We start from the raw sequence: 23,281 nt of genomic DNA on the forward strand, positions 1-23,281 counted from the left end.
CCTGGAATACCCTCTAAACTGCCTGTTTCATTGCTTTTTAAATTACAGAACTCTGTCAGAAACTAGTTCTTATTCATCTTCATACCCCAACAATAGCAGTAATGCCTTGCTCCTACTCAGTATTCAAACATTCACTGACTGCCTATAATAAATGAGTAAACCAAAGAGAACCCTCAACTCATTCTCTCTCACTTTCTTTGGCTAGATTAGTTTTTCTTTGTAGATTTTAATGATTTTTGAGTAACAAAATAAAATATATGACCAATTTAAGAGCTACAATATTATCAGCACCTTTGAATTTCCTGCATGCCTCTTGAGCAACATCTCCCTCCCTACAATTTAGGAGTAACATAACACCTATTCTTTTTTTTTTTTTTTTTTTGAGAGGTTTTTGCTATAGGACACGTTTGCTCACCCAAAAGACAGAGAGAGACAGAATATCTTCCTATCATCAAAAGTGCTGGAGATATAGCATAGACAAACTAGCTTCATCAAGTAACAGCCAGCAGAATGATCTTTTTGTCTTCAGACCTCAGGCTTCCAGAACCCACCTTGCCTGAACACAGGCAGAGTTGGGAAATCGGGTAAATTAACCAATGACTGAAGAATGCAGGAGTGGAAATACTCTACCTTCCCATTGATGGGAGCTCTGAAATGTGTCTTCAGAGCGTCCCAGTGAGATGTGAGTCAAGATTACATCCTCTGGAATTCCTCTGTAGACTGCACACTGATTTTACTTTGCCATTCTGCTTCTCACTCTCTCGTTAGTTTTCCCTAGGAACACTCATTTTCACGTGAATCCTCATTTTAGCATTGAGACATATTGTATTTTTAATGTTTTGTGCCTGAATGCTGAGTTGTGGAAAACACTAAGTCAGAACCAAAAAAAGAGCCATAGAATAGCACAGTGTCAGCAAACTGTTAATGCACTAATGCATGGAATGGAGTTCTTGGTTATTTTATTTTATTTTTAAAAAATTTTTTTTGCCTTAGGACACATGTGCTCTCAGGAGAGAGACAGAGACAGAGAAAAGGAAAGTGAGAAATTACTCCCCAGGGGATATGGCCACTCTGCAATCCCTTCTCTTCCATTCTCCTCTCAGGATTTTGGGCACATACTTACATGCACCCAGCATGTTTTCCAAGCTCCAGAGTCCAGACTTTGAACTGCACAGCTGGTCACATGGTATATAGCACCCCAACTACTATACCACCTGCTGGCCCCAAAACTGACATTTTTAAAACATCATCAGTATCTTATCAGGAGACAAATCTAAAGAGGTTCAGGATTTGCTGCTCTTGAATGTCACTCCTCTTTCTCTTGGCACTGAAACTGCTGGTGGCGTCATGACTATCCTCAATGAATGTAATCCCACCATTCTGAGCGAGCAGACACAGACCTTCAGCACCTACTCCAACAACCAGCCTGGTGTGCTCATTCAGGTTTATGAAGGGGGAACGTGCCATGACCATGGAGCGTGACCAAGGATAACAACCTACTGGTCCAGTTTAACTCACAGGCAAACACCCTGCACCCTGTGGTGTTCCTCAGATTGAAGTCATTTTTGGTATCAATGCCAATGCTTCCTGAACGTCTCTGCTGTGGATAAGAGTACAAGAAAAGAGAACAAGATTACTATCACTAATGATAAGGGTCATTTGAGCAAGAGGACATGGAGCGCATGGACATTCCCAGGAGGCTGAGAAGTACAAGACTGAAGATGAGAAGCAGAGGGATGAGGTGTCTTCCAAGAATTCACTAGAATCTTATGCATTCAACATCAAAGCAATGGTGGAAGATGAGAAACTTCAAGGCAAGATCAACGGTGAGGATAAAGAGAAGATTTTTTGACAAATGTAATGAAAACATCAACTGGCTTGATAAGAACCAAACTACAGAGAAGAGTTCGAGCATCAGCAGAAGGAGCTGGAGAAAGTCTGTTACCCCATCATCAACAAGCTATACCACAGTGCAAGAGTCATGCCAGGGGGAATGCCCGGGGGTTTGCTTGGGGGGCTTTCCGTGAGGATGTTCCTCTATCCAGTGGTGCTTCTTCAGGACCCACCACTGAAGAAGTGGATTAAAGTCAACTGAAGTGTAGATTACATAGCATTGTTCCATGCAGTAAAACATTGAAGGACCCCAATTTGTAGTGAATTCTGTAGCAGTTTTAAAGTTCAGCTGCTTTGGGAACCAGCAGTTAGCGTAATGGCTATGTCGCTGGACTCCCACGTAGTCGACCGCGGTTCGTGTCCCAGACCCGGTGGCTTAAAACTCACGCCAGGCGCGTGTGCGTGCGTGCCCACGATCCCGAGAGGAGAATGGAGGAGAAGGGATTGCGGCGTGACCATCCCCCCTGGGGGGTGATTTCTCGCTTTCTGTCTCTATGTCTCTCTCTGTCTGTCTGGCGAGCGCATGCGCCCTACAGTGAAAATCTCTCCAAAAAAAAAAAAGTTCAGCTGCTTTAATAAATTACTAGGCATTCTCAATACTTGAACATGGAACATGTGCACAGGGAAAAATTTTTATAAGCACTGTATTGTAAGTAGAAATGCAATGTCTTAAATAAAACTATTTAAAATTGTCACGAAAAATCATCGGTATAATTGTACATCATTTTTCAATATTTATTAATTATATTTTAATTCCTCAATAAGTTACTGATATAAGATAATGTACTTTATCATGAGAATGTATGTTTTATAATCAACATTTAGATTTTAGGGAAATCTAAAAGTTATATTCATATACTTACATTGTGCCAGTGATTAGCATTTTTTCTTTAAAATTTTCACTGAAAACTCCTCAAAGGCAATGAATGTCCTTGCTTTCTACTTTCTCTGACTACTCTGCATATAGCATATAAGGCTGGAGGTCATGTTCAGAGTTGCTGCATTTTAGAGAAGAGCCTGATGAATATATAAGACATTACATAATTGATACAGTTTTAAAAAAGCACACCATTAAATTTGTCAAATAAGTATTTTCAAAGATCAAATCCCTTTTTGTTTTATGCATGTGGAAATGATATTTGGAATAGATTTTTGCTTCTTTGATGTACTTTATTTTTTCCTGGATGAATAATTGATATAATACATCATGGTACCTATGGATTATCATGGCATTCCATATTGTAGATAGCATCTCACTGTGGAAAAATATCAAGTTGGGTAGACCTCAGTTTTATTCCTGGCTCCAATACATATAACTGACATTTAGAAAAATTATTTTTCTATCAGTTTCTACCTCTCCAAAATCTTCTACTCTCTCACTATTGATTCTTTAAGGTCCAGTTTTGGGACATTAAATCACAACTGATGTCCTCAAGGGTCATGTTATTTATAACGCTGATGCTTTTCAGTAGAGAAATAATTGAAAGATTTTTATTTTTAATGAGGTACATTATCCTTGCGAAAGAATGCATTCTCCTGTAATCATTAAATAATGTCCTCCTGTCACCTTTTAATCATCAATCCCTGTAAATTTAATAGAAATTATGCATATGCAATGATTGGGACAGACCTTTTTACTGTGGTACAAAACAAGAAGTTACACATAATGCCCAGATATGTGAATGTAAAATCACCTCTACATAGGGTTTATGCTCTGCCAAAGTATTCGATCCCAGTTTCTACTGCTAAGGGGAAGCTCAGGAAAAGTCTATCCAGTCTAGCACTATGAGTCATGCTGATCCCATCAGAAGAGTTGCCTTCAGCTACACAAAATGAAGAATCATAGCTCCTTCTCCCCAACACCAGCAGCTATTTTGGCACCATCTGGCTATAATGGAATTCTCATTCTCCATTAAAGACTGATGCTAGACTTGCGCTTAAGCACTGTAAATTCCCAGAATCACCACTCACATGGACATAGGCTGACCAATTCCAGCAGCCACTGAGCACTCTGCATGTGGCTAGAGACACCACCACATGTCTGGAAGCTGAGGAATTAAGTTCTTTCTTTCTTTCTTTGTGAGAGATTTTTGCACATGAGCTCTTTGGAGAGACAGAGAGGCAGAAAGACAGAAATCACACCCCCGGGGGGATGGCCATGCTGCAATCCCTTCTCCTCCAGTCTCCTCCTGGGATCTTGGGTACCCATGCACGCATGCCTGGCCTGAGTTTGAAGCCACTGGGTCTGGACTCAAACTGCAGTCAGCCATGTAGAAATCCAGTGATGTAATCATTATGCCATCTGCTGCCTAGTTCTTGATTTAGTGTAAATACTTTAAACTATTAGGTTGTCTGAAAAGTCGTGATGCATTTTTGCATAGAAGAAAAAAACAAAAAATACATCATGACTTTTCTGATAACCCAATATTTTATTTCTTTTAAAACAAATAATAAATTCAGTTATTGGAGAGTATTTTAAGTATTTGGGGAGCAATTTTTCTATGGGAGTCTAGAGTCTCTTTTTCTATCTATAAATATTCTGAAACATATATTTTATATGTTTTTGATGGAAATTTAGCTTCTAAATGGAGATGTGCTATCCATATAAAATACACACCAAATTTTGGGACCAGCAGTTAGCATAATGGCTATGTCGCTGGACTCCCACATAGTTGACCACAGTTCAAGTCCTGGACCCGGTGGCTTAAACTCAGACTGGGCGTGTGTGCGTGCGTGCCCAAGATCCCGAGAGGAGAATGGAGGAGAAGGGACTGCAGTGTGACCATCCCCTCTAGGGGGTGATTTCTCGCTTTCTAGCTCTCTGTCTCTGTCTGTCTGGCAAGAGCACACACCCTATAGCAAAAACCTCAAAAAAAAAAAAAAAGAAAGAAAAAAAACACACCAAATTTTTGAAATTTAGTATGAGAAATGCTAAACATTAAATTGATACTTTCTATATTGGCTACATATTGAAATGACAATATGTTGATATATTATGCCAACTGCTGGTCCCTTTTTTTTTTTTGGTGAAGTTTTTGTTATAGATCATGTGCGCTCGCCAGAGACAGAAAGTGAGAAATCACCCCCCCGCCTCAGAGGGGGATGGCCATGCTGGCTGTGATCCCTTCTCTCCCACTCTCCTCTCAGGATCTTGGGCGCGCACAAACATGCGCCGAACAATATTTTTATATATTAGGTTAAAAAAAACTAAAATGTATTTTGCTTATTTTTATCTCTTTTATAAGGTATTGAATAATTTGAAATTATATGTATCTATAGCTTACCGTATATTTTATTGGACAATGCTAACATGGACTATAATGTGTGCTGGGCACAAAGTAGACAGTAAATACATACTTGCTAAATGATTTATGCCCCCTCCCAAAATTAATAATTCTCTTCATCAAGTAAGACAAGTACCTATCCCCTTCTCATTAATAGTTACATGCCACATGAACCTTCCTCAAGTTTGGGGCACCAAGGTGCTACAGGCAAATGCCTCTCTCATAATGATGACCTTATTTCAGAGTTTCTACAAAGTTCCCTTGTCAGCTCTTCAGATATTCTAATTGTACATGCAAAAGAGATTTTAGCGGTGGTACATACTCGGCTCCATGTACGTTTATTGAATGACTAGGCTTTCTCTCCCTCTAATCTGAGCAACATTTCAAGTCCTACTTGGACAGTCTTTTCTACTAGGCCTTTCCAGGTCTTGACGTTAGAACTATTTGAGACAACCATGCAGTGTCTTGACTTAGAATTGTTTGAGACAACCATGCAAAAGGGAGCGACGCAGTGCATGTTGCCACTCAGAAAACTGGCCCTGTGCATCTGTTGACATTGGCTTCTTTGATAAGACACAGACAAATGCCCTACGTCAGTCTAGTTCACCTTGAATGTAATGTAAAGTTTCAATTTTCATGAGGCAGGCAAGGTTTTTTAACTTTTTTTAGTTGTTGTTCCTACTTTTAGACACAAGATGTTTCAGTAATAAAGAAAAAGAAAGATTGCTAATGTTCTCTCCCAGCCTGAATAACTCAGTTATATAAGTGTTTATGAATAATGAATGTCTAATTGAGGTGCCTGAAATATGAATAACTGTACTATTCCATACTGCAGTGAGATGTGGAATTCTCATTCAGCAAAGGATTTTTATTTCCCCATTTCTGCCTTCTGTTATTCCCACTGTTGAGTATGAAGTAGCACTGATAACACTTTGGTGCTTCTGAAGGAATCAATCTCACCTTTTTCTATTCCAGCTAAGCCAGCCAAACAAAGAGAAAAAAATGGTAGAGAAAGACTCCCATGAGTTGAGAACAAGGGAAACTTAAATCTAGATTAATCTAATAAACAAAAAATGGAATCTTAGGGTTTTAGATTTTAGTCTCAGTGAGAAATCTATTTGAATTTAAATTGTTGGCATTCCAGATGCTGATTAACATGTTTCAGGCTGTTAACAAAACATCTCATCTGTTTTTTCATTCCTTGGTGAATCCTTGCCATATTATTGATCAATTGCCAAAGAGAACTATTTTCAAATGTATGTCATATCAGTAGGAAGAAAAATTTCAAAGAGCTTACAATAAACTAATATGAAACAAAAACAAAACACCAGCATTCTCTCTGCCTCGTCCCTTGACAGCTGCCTTCACTGCTCTGGGTCCTCTCACTCAGGAAAGGACTGCTAGTAGGGAGCAAGGAGTCCTGGCTGGCATCTCTGGGTCTCTCTGCTCATCCTCCTCAAAAGAAACCACAAAATGCAGACTAAAGACTGAGGCCCCTGAACCTATCTCTAGACTCATGGATAGAAATCACTAACAGAGGGACCAGCAGTTAGCGTAATGGCTATGTCACTGGACTCCCATGTAGTCGACCACGGTTCCCATCCCGGACCCGGTGGCTTAAAACTCACGCCAGGTGTGTGTGTGTGCGTGCCCAAGATCCCAAAAGGAGAATGGAGGAGAAGGGATTGCAGGGTGGCCATCCCCCCTGGGGGGTGATTTCTGCTTTCTGTCTCTGTCTGTCTCGTGAGCGCATGTGCCCTATAGCAAAAACCTCTCCAAAAAAATAAATAAATAAATAAAGGAAAAATAAATAAATAAATCACTAACAGATTGCAAAGATGAGACAGTATTTTTGCCAGAACTGGCTCATTTGGACATATCTAGGGAACATCCCTAAAATGGGCTGCTTGAGTGTTTCCTCCCCAGTCAGTTTGGCTGCTGTTTGAGCCTGAAACTCAGACCTGGGGAGGAGCTTAGGCTGGTTACAAGTGACACAGCCTCTCTTGTCCTCATGCCTGATGCCAGTCAGTGCTATTCCTTTGGGTATCAAACCAATAAACACTGCTTGTCATTCAAATACATATATTTAGTTTGATATTTCTCTTTTTTACTGTAGAAAATAAAATACACGTTTAATTGAAAAACCAAATGCATTTGAATTTCTCTAAATTTTTTATTAAAAAACTGTTTTTGTCACTGGACTCCCATGTAGTCGACCACGGTTCCCATCCCGGACCCGGTGGTTTAAAACTCACGCCAGGTGTGTGTGTGTGCGTGCCCAAGATCCCAAAAGGAGAATGGAGGAGAAGGGATTGCAGGGTGGCCATCCCCCCTGGGGGGTGATTTCTGCTTTCTGTCTCTGTCTGTCTCGTGAGCGCATGTGCCCTATAGCAAAAACCTCTCCAAAAAAATAAATAAATAAATAAAGGAAAAATAAATAAATAAATCACTAACAGATTGCAAAGATGAGACAGTATTTTTGCCAGAACTGGCTCATTTGGACATATCTAGGGAACATCCCTAAAATGGGCTGCTTGAGTGTTTCCTCCCCAGTCAGTTTGGCTGCTGTTTGAGCCTGAAACTCAGACCTGGGGAGGAGCTTAGGCTGGTTACAAGTGACACAGCCTCTCTTGTCCTCATGCCTGATGCCAGTCAGTGCTATTCCTTTGGGTATCAAACCAATAAACACTGCTTGTCATTCAAAATACATATATTTAGTTTGATATTTCTCTTTTTTACTGTAGAAAATAAAATACACGTTTAATTGAAAAACCAAATGCATTTGAATTTCTCTAAATTTTTTATTAAAAAACTGTTTTCTATGATCAATGAGTAAGTCTTACATTTTACTGGCCAGTCCCAGCTATAGTGATTCAGGTGGCAGCATGCCACAGGGTGCACTGGAGCCACATGAGAGGCCGAGGTTCCGATCCCAGGTTGACCCAAACATGCTGGGGATACCTACACACACCTACGAACCTGACTGACTAGGAGGCTGGGGAAGGATCACAGCTTGGCAAGACCCTGTCAGAGGCACCTGTCTCTCACTCTCCCCCTCAAAATAAATAAACAACTTTAAAAAAAGTGGTCAATTGTTCTTTATTTTATCCAATATCTGATATAAAGAAGTCTAGAGAAAAATAAATAAAGACAATCATTTCCCTTGGGAGTCTCTACAGTTTCTCAGAAAGTAGAGGCATTCTGCTAAACAATAACAAAATGGAAGGTAAAATGCCAGAATGCCGACTCCATTATTTGGAATGGAAGAAGGCATTCAGTGACGGGTAACGATCACGCAGTGCGGTGTTGCTGTTATTCATGCCAGATTATTCCCGTCTTGCACCAAACATACATCCCGTTTATGGCATATCTAGCAGATCTCAGACACTTCCTATTTCGTGGTTGAGTTTTATTCCTGTTATTCATTTCCTTTTATTTTGCACTGACTTACTGCTTTTTCTCCATGTGTGTTTTGAATATTAAGAGTGTCAGTGACTTTACAAAAATGTCACTTCTTTCAGATTCTACCATATTGGTGCTGCACCTAAGTAGATTTTCTTCTTATTTCAATTCTGTTCTTGGAGACAAAATTCTGGTCTCATTGTTCTGTCCCAATCTTTGCTGTTCTTACGTATATAATATTTCAAGTGCAGTTGTGTCTTCTTTGCTTATCATTTTACATCATATGAATTTAGAATTAAGACTGAAGGACTCTAGATTTCAGCAAGGCCTTTAGTGTAAAAAATAAATAAAAGCAAAAAAATTCACTATTATATGTAAATATGCAAAATAGTATTTTTAAATTTGTGACTGTTTATGACAAGGATAAAAATCATACAAAGAGGGAACCAGCAGTTAGTGTAATGGCTATGTCGCTGGACTCCCACGTAGTCGACCGTGGTTCGTGTCCCGGACCCGGTGACTTAAAACTCACGCCGGGCGCGTGTGCGTGCGTGCCCAGGATCCCGAGAAGAGAATGGAGGAGAAGGGATTGCGGCATGACCATCCCCCCCTGGGGGGTGATTTCTCGCTTACTGTCTCTATGTCTCTGTCTGTCTGGCGAGCGCACGCACCCTACAGTGAAAATCTCTCCAAAAAATAAAAAATCATACAAAGAAATCACAATGACATTTTGCACGAAAGTCAAGTCAGTATATGCTTTTCAGAATTAAAAGACGAATACATCTTTTGGCTTTCTAAAACACCAGTGGGAAAATTTTAGCTATGCCCTATAACCAACTCAAATATATTATCCATTCTTTTTGTAAAGAAAAAGCTTCGCATAGGCAGGGAGCCATGTGGAGAACAGAATAGAGTGATTTTGATGTCAGATGACTTCGTTTCAAATGCTTAAATCTGGTTTCTGTTTGCTACAACCTCAGGCGAGAATCTAAACTTTCTTGAATCTCAGTTTTCTATTCATAACATTGAGTTTTGTGACTTCTCGATTTCTTTCTAGGGTTCTTGTAAAGATCACATGAGAGCACCTGTACATGCAAGTGTTTATTTCAGGTCTGTGCCATCTCTGTTCCTGGCGTCATCCTTGATGTCAGGGATACATGAATCAGAGGACTTGTCTTCTGCTGACACGCTCCCTATTGCATTGGGTCAGACAAATAAACCTATTATATGATACTTTATAATAAGTTCTGAGAGAAACAAAACCATGGAATACTTTGAAACAACCAGGTGAAGATACCTCATCTGGCCATCAGTGATGATTTTTGGAAGGTGATTGCTGAATTCACTACTGAAGGACAGAGAAGCTTCAATATGTTGGCATTGTATATAATGATGGTTTATCTAAGAAAAAATCTGGAGACAGGGCCAGCCCTATAGCCTAGTAGTAAAGGGGCCAGATCCACAGAGCTGACCATGGTTTGAATGTTGTCCCCAGTAGATTGAAAACCATGTAGGGTGATGTGCAGTGTAGGGTGCCCCAAATCCTGACAGGATGAGAAATAGAGAAGAGATTGTTGTATGACCAAACCCTGTTGGGTATGGTCTCTCTCTGTCTTTCCAGTGAGTGAACCTGCCTTCTAGCAAAAGAGGAAAAAACCTAGAGACCAGTGGCAACTTCTTCTAATTTAATATAGCCTGGGTATATGGTGCATGGAAGCATTGGGAGTATACATGAGTAGGGGCAGGGGTGACATCTGTTTTATCAAAGTGTTTTCTTGGACTTGTTCGGGACCGCCAGTACTTCCACAATAAAGGAAAGGTCATTGTTTCTGGTTCATCTATGTCTCCCTCCTGATAGACTAAGTTTAATTACTATCCTCCTGAGAAGCCAGTTTGGCCCAGTGGGAATGCATGGCCTTATCAAGTGTAAAAAGAAAAGTCTCTAGCAATTACTTATGGTTCTCTTAATACCATGGTAGCAGATAGACAGCAGATGAATGTGGATTTAAGTTTTACTTTCTACAATACTGAGGGAGGAAGAGTAGGGCAGTCAACAGTACTTTTCGTCACCTTAATAGTAGGTCCCATAAGGCTGATGCTGATCTTGTGTTCTAAGCCAAGGGCTGAAGACAAAAACTAAAGTAATATATCAAACCCAATTAATCATCCATTCAAATAGATGCACATGTGTGTATGTGTATATGTGTGTGTGTGTATCAGTGTGTGTATATATATATATATACACATCAGAGTGAACACACATATATATCGGGAACTGATGAAAGGAAATAACAAAACATACTCAATTATGTAATGTTATTGTCCATACTTGCGCTAAGGCACAAAACTAATACAAAATAATTCACCCACGAGTAGAACCGTCTTTCTGACTGCATATGTCTGGTAAGGTGGGATTCAGAGACAACATTCAGAGAAGGATCTTCCACCCCAAATAAATGACACTGCCCATCAATTTTAAAGAAAACAGATAAGGAAGTAAATTCCAGACACTGCTGTGAATAAAAGCAAAGCAAAATAGAATCATACAACGTGAATTCTTTACATTGTGAAGAAAATAAAAATGGTTAAGGGATGTAAAAGAATGGTGACCTTTGGGTAAAAACCTGGGGAATAAAGCTTTCTACATTTTGTGTTTACATTTTAATGTTAAAGAGACAACTACAATAAAAGTAGGCTGTCTTAAATGTCACGGTTTATGGTTAGCAGTATTCTCGTCAAACATATATCTAAGTTTTAAGCACCAGGATGAATAAACACTGTTGATTGCTCATTTTCTGAGTATTGAAAAGGCAGCGAACAAATTCAAGGCTGGACTGCCTTGAATAGTTATTAGTGACAATATTTTTAGAATTAGTTTTGGAAAGCATGATTATAAAAGAGAAAGCAATTATATATTTTTTAAAAAATTCTTATAATAGAAAAATGTGTGAAAAAGTCATTAATTTACTAAGAGTATTAAGACAAGGATCTATTCATTCTAACAAGTATGACCTAGTCAGGTTGTTAATACAGCCATTATTCGATTAAATCCTCTCAATTCTCTTGGAAATAATTTAGTATGATTTTTTTTTCCTCTTGATAAATAAAATAAAGGAGCAAATAGTTCCAAAAGCATGGATCTTTCTCTAATCATAGGAGAGTAGATATTGAAGAATGGAGTCACTCATTTGGTAAAAGGAATTAAAATTTTAGGGTCTGAGATTTATTTTTCACATGCACAGTTTTTACTTTTTTTTTAAATTATTATTCATGATAGAGTGTATATACACATGACAGAGAGAAGCACTTTCCACATGGCTCAGTACTACCTCTTTTCTTCCAGTCTGCCAAGATCCTAGACAAGCACACACATATTCAGAATATTTTCAGGCCTACCAGGATGGGGACCTGAACCACAGTCAGCATGTGGCTTCCAGCTCCACAGTCCTGTATGCTACTGACTGTGCCACAAAGGTTGGGCCACATGTGCAGTTATTGGTGCTCGAACCTTATCTAATGAATGGGTCCTGTTTAGTGCCATCCTCTGACCAGCTAATGTGAGCTTCCCCAACAATTCCTGGCCTTCATTTCTTCTGGTAGCCTACGCTGCTGTAACTGAGGTACAGAAAGTATTCCTTACGGGCCAGACCAGGGATAAGGATTGATACAATGTGTTTTGGGACCCAAAAGCATACTCAAATTGAAGGCCATGTGTATGAAAAAAATATCCTGACATAAGAGGGGCATGCTTTATAAATTCAGCATCATTATCCTGATAGTCCCTGTTCTACAATATTGAAAGCACTGAGAGAACATTGATATCAGGGGGGCACTTTCTCATTGTTCTGAATATTCTATTCATTCTAAAAAAATGAGATTTAGTTTTTTCTATTTATAAATAATGATAATTGTGTTTGCTATTGTTATGCATTCTCAATTATAGTCTGAACTCAATTGGCTACAATAGTGATTAAACAACTTGCGATATAATTTTTTGGAATGAGAAAGATATTAGTGAATACTCACTCTTGATTGAACAAATCATTGCTACACAGAAGCAAAGAGCATTTGAAGTATAAAACTGGTAGAATAAGACATGCGATAAATAATATTCAATGTATTTGTTTATTCACTCAGAAAATATTCTGAGAGTCAAATACGTGCACAGAAATGTTTTAAAGCTCTGAACATGTGTGAAGGTTTGCACTTTCCAGAGACAGGGAGATGGAGGAAGAGGAAGAGAAAAAAACAATTCCCATGGGGAAGAGTCATGCTGCAATACCCTCTCCTCCATCTCTCATTTCCTTTAGGCTCTTGGGTATATGCACATGTGGCTGGCATATTTCTGAATTTTTATTTATATTTGAGAATTAAAGTAAAAAAGTAAAATTTACAATATCTGTTATATGGTAGTTCTCTTTCAACTGGAAAGGTGAATATGAAGACTGTGAGTCTTCTATAAGAAATTACCTAAAATGTCACTTTTTTTAAAAAGTCAAAATTTACAGGGATGAGGAGAAAAAAAAGGCAATACCTTTTATTCTCTCTAATCTCCAGAACAATGTTTTTACCTTTTTTTTTTCTTTTTAGAGAGAGATATTTTTGCTATAGGGCATGTGCACTCATCAGATGGAGAGAGACAGAGAGACAGAAAGCAAGAAATCATCCCCCCAGGGGGATGGCCACACCACTATCCTTTCTCCTCCATTCTCCTTTTGGGATCTTGGGTACATATACACACACACCTAGCATGAGTTTCAAGCCACTGGGTTGAGACTTGAAACGTGGTCGACTATGTGGGAGTCCAGTGACAGCCATTACGCCACGGGCTGTTCCCAATATTTTTACTTTGTTTTTAGAATTATAAATTTAATAAGTAAATATTGATGTCTATAAGACCTACAGATTCTAAAATGTCTAAATCAAAGGATGTCATGATCATATGAACAAAATAATATTTAAAAATCACTGACCTAATATCTTTTATTTGAGTGAAAGAGCTTTGGTATGAGAAGGTCTGAAAAACATTTAATTTGCATCATAGTTCAATTATGTAAAAACACCATTAAAATTACTTAAAATGTTATTTTTATTAATCTTTCAATTTTATGGTCATATTTTATCTTAGAAGATGATAGAGAAAAACACATACACATTGGCAAACACACTAACTAGAGAAATAACTTTTTTAGGTAGACATTGCCTTTATAGTGACAAGTGCATGTCTTTCAATCCTTGCTTTAAAATTCTGCTATCTTGTGCATTGTCTTTAGGAGTTAGGAGTGACTGATGGGAAAGAGACTAATATTTAAATGCAACACACCTTGCATAGATTATTTTCTTTAACATGCACAACAGCTCTACTAAATTATATAATTGATTCCATTTTAAAATATAAGTAGGGGGACCATATCTCCAGGCTTATCCTGGTGTAAATTATTAATTGCACTCTCTTTCACTGTCAAAAGTTCCTGGTTTGGATGATAAATTATATAGTAACCATAGAAATCAGGAAACTGAGATGCAGAAAGTTTAAATAATTGACTAATACCGTACTCATCCTTGGTCGATTCAGTTCGGAACCTGGTTATGCGTGAATACAAGCCATTCTCTCTCCACTGTCAACACTGCCTCAGAGCAGGCAAAACCAGCAGGTGTTTTCACAAAGGTAATTTGAAGATGAAGTAGAGACAGACAGAATAGGAATGTCAAATATCCTGAAATGCTACATTAGAAAATTAGTCCTTTGGATGTTTCTGGTCCCAAGGATTTGTTCTCAAAAGCCAAGTGCTCCTGAAAGAGGTAACACCTCAACAATGAAATCATTCTTAAATAATAATGACTTATCAGCGAATGGGAAAAGGAGCAGACTAGGAAAAATTCTAAGTGCAAGAGGCTAGAGAAGGGAAGGAGGGAAAACAGGGGAACAAAAGCTGCTAAACCAGGACAGATGCTTACCAATTAGGAATTATAGTCTATTTAGTAATTTAATGCTATATAGGAAGAGAAGAACTACCTAATAAAGGCTAAGAATACCGCATAATCTTGCAGATTCTGGCTGCCAAGAGTCGGCTACGCATGGGACCCAGAACTTGAGACAGTAGAAGAGCACTAGCAGGTGACATTTCTGCCATGAAGAGGGACGATGTCCTATGGAAGCATTGTGCTTCCTTTCCCTGTTTATAGTTCATCAGCTGCAGTTCTAGGTTTAATTAGTTGTGATGGATCTTTTGAATATTTGAAGCTGAAAAGGGAAAGAATAGAAAGTAGAGGAAAAGGTGGAGTCTTATAAATGTAACTAAGGGACAGGAATTGAGCGTGGAATGAAGGGGAAAGTCTTTGTTTTCCAGGACTTGTGCCATAACTCTCTCAAGGGCAGAGTGGGTATGACTGTTTGCTGAGCAATTTAGGAGGTGGCAAGATGCAGCCCAACATGCACATACATGAAAGTGTGACCTAGAGAAAAGGTTGGCAACGTGCTAATTACTCAAGTTCCCTCTTGGCCAACGGGAAGTAAAAAATGATTGGAGCAAATAGCAGCAAGGCCTGGTGGCAATTATTAACTTCAGTGGCATCTTTGGAAGAAAGGTAAAGACAGTAGCTCTCTTTTATACACAAGTATGGACATCAAGAGATCTATTCCAGCAGTCTTTCCAGATGTCTGTTATACACATATTCCTCCCATAAGTAATCATTAATTATGTGGCCTACAAATGCAATCTGTTCTTCCTACTGAAGAAAATAGAGGATAAATTACTTGAAAACAACACCACAACTCTCTGCTCTCTGGTTTGCTAGAAAAGATGATAGCTTCTTCAAGTGGGAGAATTATTTGGAAGAAAACCTGAAAGAAAGCATTTCTGAGGGAGCAACATGCATTGAAGGATCTACTAAGTGAATGGCAGGAAGGTAAAAAGAAATAAAATTATTCAATATTAACCAGTCATAAAATGCTGAGATTTCATGATGGGGTTTCTCAAGCTATATAAGCATAAATTGAACTTGATTTAAACCAGTAGCTTCATTTAGAGTTTGCACCTTAGGGTCTATCTGTGGGTCCATTCAAATACAGCACTCAAATCACTCCCTCCAGCACCAGCAGATATGAGGTAAGTTGGGTTTGAGCAGAAGGAATGACTTCACATCCCAGTCCCTGTCCTTGCTATGACACTTCAGAATCTAAAGTGTAATACTCTGTTCATGTATTTTTGAGTTTCTGTATTTATTATTTACAATAAATGGGGACAATAACAATTATTTTGCTTGGTTTTGTTTTGCAAGAGGGCACATGTGCACACACAAGAGAGAGAATCCCAAAGGGGGTCCCTGGTCTTGCCACAATCTGTTTTTCCTGTTTTTTCAACCCCCCAGGATTTTAGGTGGATGTGCTTAGCATTTCAAACTGCTGGGTTTAGACTCAAACCAAGATGACCATGTGCAATCCAGCTTCCTCTGCACAGGGCTTAATAGCTACTCTACAAGGCTGGCCCCACAAAATCTGCTTTGTTTTTGTTTTAATCAGGACTATTTTTGTAAGTGGGAAGAAAAACTTACTCAAATTACAATAATTCAGTCAAAAGGGGGTGAGTTCAGAACTAGAGAAGTGCATGCCAGAGACTGCGGCAAGCATGCGGCCAAGGGCGTAGCACACGGGAACGGGCCCTGCAGGAGACTGGGAATGAGGCCAACAACTTCATCCCTCCTCTTCTGTGTGGGTCCACTGCTTCAACAGCAGTTTTCTTTCTTTTTGCTTTGATTACATGAGGCCTATCATGGTTTCTCTAGTCTACATCACAGAACAGATGAAACAGAGAGATTCTGATGGCATCAGTGGAGACCAAGCGATCTCTCAAGATATCTGGAGCTAGTGGAGGGAGAAGACCTTGAGGTCACTGCTGCCACTCTGTTAGCAGAAAGAGGATGATTTCTATCCAAAAGAAAAGAAAAGAAACAAACGAACGAACCACATGAAGTAAAATTCTGAAAATTTGACAGGAGAATTGGTTTGGGTCTTTGACTTATCACTCTATCAAGATTGTTATGAACATCTAGGGACATGTAGAACACAAAGGAAAGAGTTTGTAATCTGCAAAATGCTATGTGAATATAAGGCAATGGGTGCCTCATACAAAACTCTCTAAGGTTTAATATCTGTACTAACATAGGGAAGAGTAACACTTCAAACTGCTGTTGACTCAGAATGACGTTAAGTTGGGGAGACCCTAGATGAGTTAAGAATGCCAAGATTTACTAGAGCACAGATATTACTATAAAAATAGAACAAAACCAACCAACAACAGCAACGACAACAAAAAATCTAAAATCAGTAGACTCCAAAAAATATAACATTACACATGAATTTTCTATACTTAAACATCATATTTTCCCTCAGTTTTGTCAGTTACAGGTTCCTGATATCAAGGTTATAGCAGATGGATTTGGATTGTGGGGGCTCAGAAATTAAACTCAATTTAATAAATGTAAGACAATCTGTCATCTGAATGTATATCTGCATTTAAATTCTACTTTTCTACGTATTTATAAATTCTTTCTCTCTAAAACGTATTTGAAGAATATCATTTAAGTAAATTGTAAAACTTAAAACCAATGTTTATCAACATGAAGCTCAAATGAATTTGTTCTTTTCTGTATTTGAATAGTAAATGTGCTATAATTTAAAAAATCGATTTCTAGGGACCAGCAGATGGCATAATGGTTATATCACTGCATTCTCATGTAGTCGAGTTCCATACCTGGTGGTGCCAGGTGCGTGTGTGTTCATGCCCAAAATCTCGAGAGAAGGGAGGAATTGTGGTGTGACTATCCCCACTGGTGAGATGATTTCTTGCTTTCTGTCTCTCTGCTGAGCACACATACCCTATAGCAAAATTCTCTCTTAAAAAAAGGAAATCTATTTTCTATCAATGCAGGTTATTACCCAGTTATGAGGACCCTTCAGAAAGTTCATGGAAGATATATAGTATGAAAAAACTATGTATTAGTTTAAATTTTTGTATCAAAATAATCTCTTACTTTAATTCCACTTTTATATGAATATTTTGATGTTCTCTCATATATCTTAGTATGAATTTCAGCCTATATGGCTCCTATCTCAAGAATATTTGCATATGAACTTTATGGAGCAATAAAATTCTTTGTTCATTAAAATAACTATGTAAATTTCCCTTGAATTCTTCTTGGTGAGGATATAACCTTCCCCTCTGATGCTGGCTCCTGTGACCCACAATGAGGTGATCAACTAGACTTAAAGCTAGTCCTACACATGAGCATCTTGTTTGAACACTCAGAGACAGAATAAGCAGCCTGAAGAGTGGAGAGAGATAGCTGACTCACAGTCCAAAACACTTAGGAGTATGGGATGGGTGGGGAGAAACAGTAATATGTAATTACACACATCATACCTCTGAGAAGCAAGGTGGTCTGTGGGAGCCAAAAAGTAAGTACCCAAAGCTTCCCATGTGACAAATGTTGATAAAATGGCCCAAAGTATGAGCTTTTAGCTATGGACAGACAATGCTTTCTCTCCCAGTATGATGCTTCATGACAAAGAATTTTATCAGTAGTCCCAAAGAGAGAGAGATAAACTGCAAGTCAAACAGCTAAGACATCATAACTTTTGTCTTACACATTTTTGCTTTTGAAATAACTTTTTTGGAAGCACATTCCATTTATCTATCCATCTATCCATCCACCCATCTATCCATCCATCATCTGTGTAGACATAGATGTGTATCCTGTAAACTACAAAATAAATAATTATAAAAATTTAAAAACATTCTCTAAATCCACCATTCAGGTTTTAAAAAAAGTGTTAACTTTTTAGAAGTTTTTCGCCCTTCTCCTCCATCCTTTCCTCTGGATTTTGATGTTAACACTTTAGAAGTTTTTCACCCTTCTCCTCCATCCTTTCCTCTGGATTTTGGGCATGCACATACAAGTGCCCATCATGTTTCTCAAGCCACCAGGTTTGTTAAATGAAGAGACAGTCAGTCATGTGTGATTCGGCACCCCAACCACCATGCCACCTGCTGGCCCAACATTTTAGAAGTTCAAGTCAGATAGTTATTTTACATGTATGAGAGGATAAAGAGATAAGTATTTCTAAATAATTTAAAGTGGAATCTTGCACTCTTTGAAAATAAAATGAATTAATTTAATTTTACTAGAATTGAATGAGAACAACAAAATAATGACTGCTTCAGAAAAGAATTTAATTCCTAAAAAAAAGGGCAAAGTAAATTTGTACATAAAGTTTCAGCATGAAGTAGTCTCTTATTCTAAAAGGTTATAGAAAGAAAAGCACACATCCATTTAAGTCCCATAATTTGATATGATTATCTGCTTATGTTTGTTTATAGAATTTGCATACTGATCACTAACTCTAGTTCCTAGATTGTTTAGTGATGCTCTTACATTGAAATGGATTCATCGCTCTGTACCAGCGACATGCCCATGGTGTCTTTGTCGTTACTCTTCATTCGCCTCACTGTCCCTGGATTGCATCATTTGTTTCCCAGAAGTGCTGGACCCTTGACACCACCACATTCACCTCAATACCCTGGATCTGCTTCCTCTCTTAAGGTTGCTGTAGGTTCTTCAGTATCCACATATGGCATCCTCTTGGCATCTCGGGGTATGTGCTCTCTTTTCTCTTTCATATTTTGTTCCAGATTTCATAGTACTGGGCAGGTCTGTATCATTATTATTCTTTGCATATGACAGTTCCCTGTTTCATGTTTTTCTGTCTATGTTCAAGTTTCTTTTGCTGTTTCCAGTGACTTTTTACAGAAAATGAATAAATTAAAATTTCCAGTCTTTTAACGGTTTTCAGCAAAAAAAATTTATAGCTTACAGTAACTCACCAACTCTGTCATACCCAGCCTGATGAATATTGGGTTATGAAAAGATGACCTAATTGATACCACTATTAAATCCAAACTGTAGTTTTGCTATTTATAGCCTTCTATCTTTGTATATCTTTGTCTTTCACCAAAGCTTTTTATTTACTAAAGCCTCTTCATACTTCTGTAAATCTCTGTATATATTATTCTATGTACATTGTTGTAGCTTTTACTGAGTTTTTTTCTTTTCTCTTTTTTTATGTTTACTTATTACTTGAGAGAGAAAGAGAGAAAAATACCCTCAACAGTCTCAAGAAGCAATGTTTTCTGCAGTCTTTCCAGTCAACCCATGTCACAGGCATATGCACATGTGCCCAGTGTGAACAAGCTGACCCAGGAACCAAACCCTGACCTTCCATTTGGCTGCCAGCATTGCAGAATGCTACAGTCCTGCTGCATCCCTGCAGGTGGGCTCTGTACTTTTTAGTAACTTTATGGTTCCCCCCCCCTTCCTTTGTTCTTTCCTTCCTTCTTCCTCCCATGTTCGTTCACTTTTATTTTTTTATTACGTTAATTGGTTGTAGTGTAAGATTGTTTTATGATTTAATATTTCCTATTTTCCTTAGCTTTATTATAGTATAACTGATGAATAAAAAAATTATATACTTATAGTATACAAATGATGTTTTGATATATGTAAACACTGACTAATTCATGATAAATGACTAATTATGATAATTAACATATTTATCACCTTATATAGTGGGCTTACTTTTCTATGGTGAACCAAGTGTATATTTAGGATAAGCCAGCCTGACTCAATTTAGATGATTACATAGCTATTTTTTTTAAGTAAGACTACTTAAAGATCTACTCCCTCAGCAATTTTCTAGTATACATTATTACTAACAATAGTTGCCATACTGTACAGTGGGCCTCCAGAACCTATTCACGTTGTCCAAATAAAACTTTTATCCTTTGACCGACAATTCACCACTTCTTCCCCCTCCTACTCCAAGTTCCGCCAAATACCATTCTGGGCTTTTTCTTAATAAAACATTATTGTTGTTGCCAGTTGATTCATATTTAGCCAACAAAATATTATGTTTTTTTCTTTTTAAAATTGCCATTCATTGTTATTTGTATTAGTATTCCTTTGAAGAGTTTTATGTTTCTTTTCCTAGTGATGTTCCTTTACTCTGTGAATTCCTGTCAACCTTGAAATTACTATTTACTAATGAGTATTATGACTTTAAAAGCTCAAAATTCAGGTTTTAGTTGCAAATGTTTGACTATTTTCCCCTCAGGTTTTTTGTTTGTTTGTTTTGTTATTTTTTGTTTGTTTGTTTGTTTGTTTTAAGGTTTTGGAGATAGGGCATGTATGCTCGCCAATGAGGAGTGAGTCAGAGACATACAGTGAGAGGGGAAATAAGAAATCACACCCGGGGAAATAACACTTCACAATCCCTCCTCCTACCGTGATTTTGGGCACACATGCACACATGTTCTGTGTGAATTTCAAGTTGCCAGGTCTGGGACTCAAACTGCAGTCAGCTATTTGGGATCCCAGCACCTTAACCACTATACCATCTGCTGGTCCCTTCAGTCAATTTTAATAACAAAGAATTTCTGGGCACTAGAGGAAAATTGCAACAGGACTTTTTTTCATCCTTCATTTTCAATAGAAAGTATGTGTATATATCAATTTTAAAAAGCAGTAAATACAAAGTACTCTTTTTCATACACTGTTCACTCATTCCAAGTCAATTCTTTCTCACTTCTTACTAGACAGTTTCAGATGAGCAAGGATTTCCTTAGTTCAGATCTTTAGATCGTTTGAATTTATTACCATAGGCAATTCCAAACTTTCTCTTAGTTGATGTGCCAGATCTCACCTTTAGTCTAAATCTTGCTATCTGATTCCCAATAGTGACTACATGTGAGGTTCATGGTATTTAATTTATAACAGAAGTGGCAATGATAATTATTGGTACCTGTATCTGCTATGTGATAATATACATAAAATATAGTCATACACACAACATATAATATACAGGTTAAAATATGGTCAACATAGAACATACCCTTATTTAACATATTGACTAACAAATCAAAATTTACCTTAAAAACTTTGCCTTACCTCCTCGCTTGTTTATCTTGGCATAGCCGGGTGCATAGCTACCAGACATGGATGAAGAGCTGCTAAAGGCCATGTGGGGGAGTCCAGACACGAGTGGTTCATCACATTTTTCTAAAACAAAAACACAGAGAGTTTCTATGAAGATCTTTAAATAATGAGTTGTATGTGTGTGTTAAAATAATTATTGAGCACAGTGCAAATTTTATAATCTTTAGAACAACGTTTAGCACATGACTGGAATTCAGGCTCTATTACGCTAATTAAAATAAGTTTCAACAACATTCAGATTTTTGAACATAACTGTAACAAAGGGCTCTATTCTGAAGGACCTCAACTCAGACCTGCCCTGTGAAGATCATTAAGTAAAACTGAGGTTGTTTACATAACAAGCCTCGGTATCTGGCATCTTCTGGAAATTTTCAGGTATTTATATGACAGGATAAAGGATTAGAAACATTGAGGTTGGAGGAATGAAGTTGAGGAGAATCCTACCAAAGGTAGAAGACTAAGAAATGGTAACTGCTAGCACGGTGGAGGTCTGATCTCACCACTGTGCCTGTGGACAGCGACACCACACTGCTCCCTTTCAAGCCTGTAAGAGGGTCACTCCCGTGCTAAGTGCTCTTGTCACAGTAAAACAAAGAAGACAGGAGACAGGCATCGCTAATGGGGAGCACAGAATAATCACGGATTTGAAAACTACTACCATAGGAAAACTTAATCAGGTCCTATCATTGGAACCAGGCAATCCTTCAATTCTGTTTCAAACACTTTCTTCATTTGGCTTTTATACCACCATTCAGTTTATGTTCCTTACCCCTCACTAGTTGCTTGCCCTCTGATCCTTTGATAAGTCTTTTTCATTTATCCTAATATCTAAATGCCCCTGATACTGAAGTGCCCGGGACTCAATGCTTGCATCTCTTCTCCCAGTCTCCCTCCTTCTCTGGGAGATTACATCAAAGCTATCTTCTGATCCTGGATATCCCAACTCCAACCACCTCTTCCATAGCTACAGACCTAGTCCAAGCAGCCCTCAGTGCTCACTGTTGTAAAGGCTGTAGAATCTTCCAGCTTCCCCTGCCCCTTGCTCCTTCCAGTCTTGCACACTGCAGCCAGACAGACACTTCAAAATGTAACTGGAAATGTTTCTGGGGCACTTAACGTGACCACTGCTTCTGCTCTGGATGACCTGGAAACAAGCTTATAGACCTCCAGTAGGCTATGGTGGCCACCTCACATCCTTGTCCACTACTGTCCAGCCCAGAACCCACTTCCACTTCCTTCAACAGCAAGTCTGCTCCTACTGTTGGCCTTCACAATTATTATTTCAAATGCTAGGAGGCTCACGGTTCCCCACTCCCAGGTCTCTGCTCAATGTCACCTTTCACCATTATAGACACCTGGCTAAGAAGCATTCCTCTGCCAGCATTCTCTTTATTCACCTCCTGCTTTATTTTCCTTCCCAGCACCACCTGACATACGTGTACTCATGTAATTGTTTGGTTCACTTTGTCTCCCACTCCATAATCTGTACGGGAATAAGATTTTTGAGAGTTTGCGTAATGGCTACTCCGATGGTAATCTGAATTAACAGTGCCTGGCACTTTGGCATGTACTCCAAAAGCATTTGTAGAACAAATTAAAAAAAAAAAAAAGAACTAACAACCTGACAGACTCAAAGACCCCAGAAGTACAAT

General features: G+C 38.3%; 1 protein-coding gene across 1 annotated transcript in view; it reads right to left on the reverse strand.

Annotated features, from left to right (window-relative positions):
- Positions 1–22,445, reverse strand: part of CNTNAP2 (contactin associated protein 2) — a 1,579,711-nt gene extending 1,557,266 nt beyond the window's left edge. Inside the window, exons 1-2 of the mRNA XM_006139900.2 lie at positions 22,406–22,445; positions 21,582–21,692 (exon numbers count right to left, since the gene is read on the reverse strand). Coding sequence (XP_006139962.1) covers positions 21,582–21,692; positions 22,406–22,445 — 151 coding nt within the window. The remainder of the gene's footprint in view (positions 1–21,581; positions 21,693–22,405) is intronic.
- Positions 22,446–23,281: the final 836 nt, after the last annotated feature.

This window comes from Tupaia chinensis, unplaced genomic scaffold (genome assembly GCF_000334495.1).
Source record: "Tupaia chinensis unplaced genomic scaffold, TupChi_1.0 Scaffold000010_1, whole genome shotgun sequence".
In the NCBI taxonomy this organism is placed as follows: domain Eukaryota; kingdom Metazoa; phylum Chordata; class Mammalia; order Scandentia; family Tupaiidae; genus Tupaia; species Tupaia belangeri.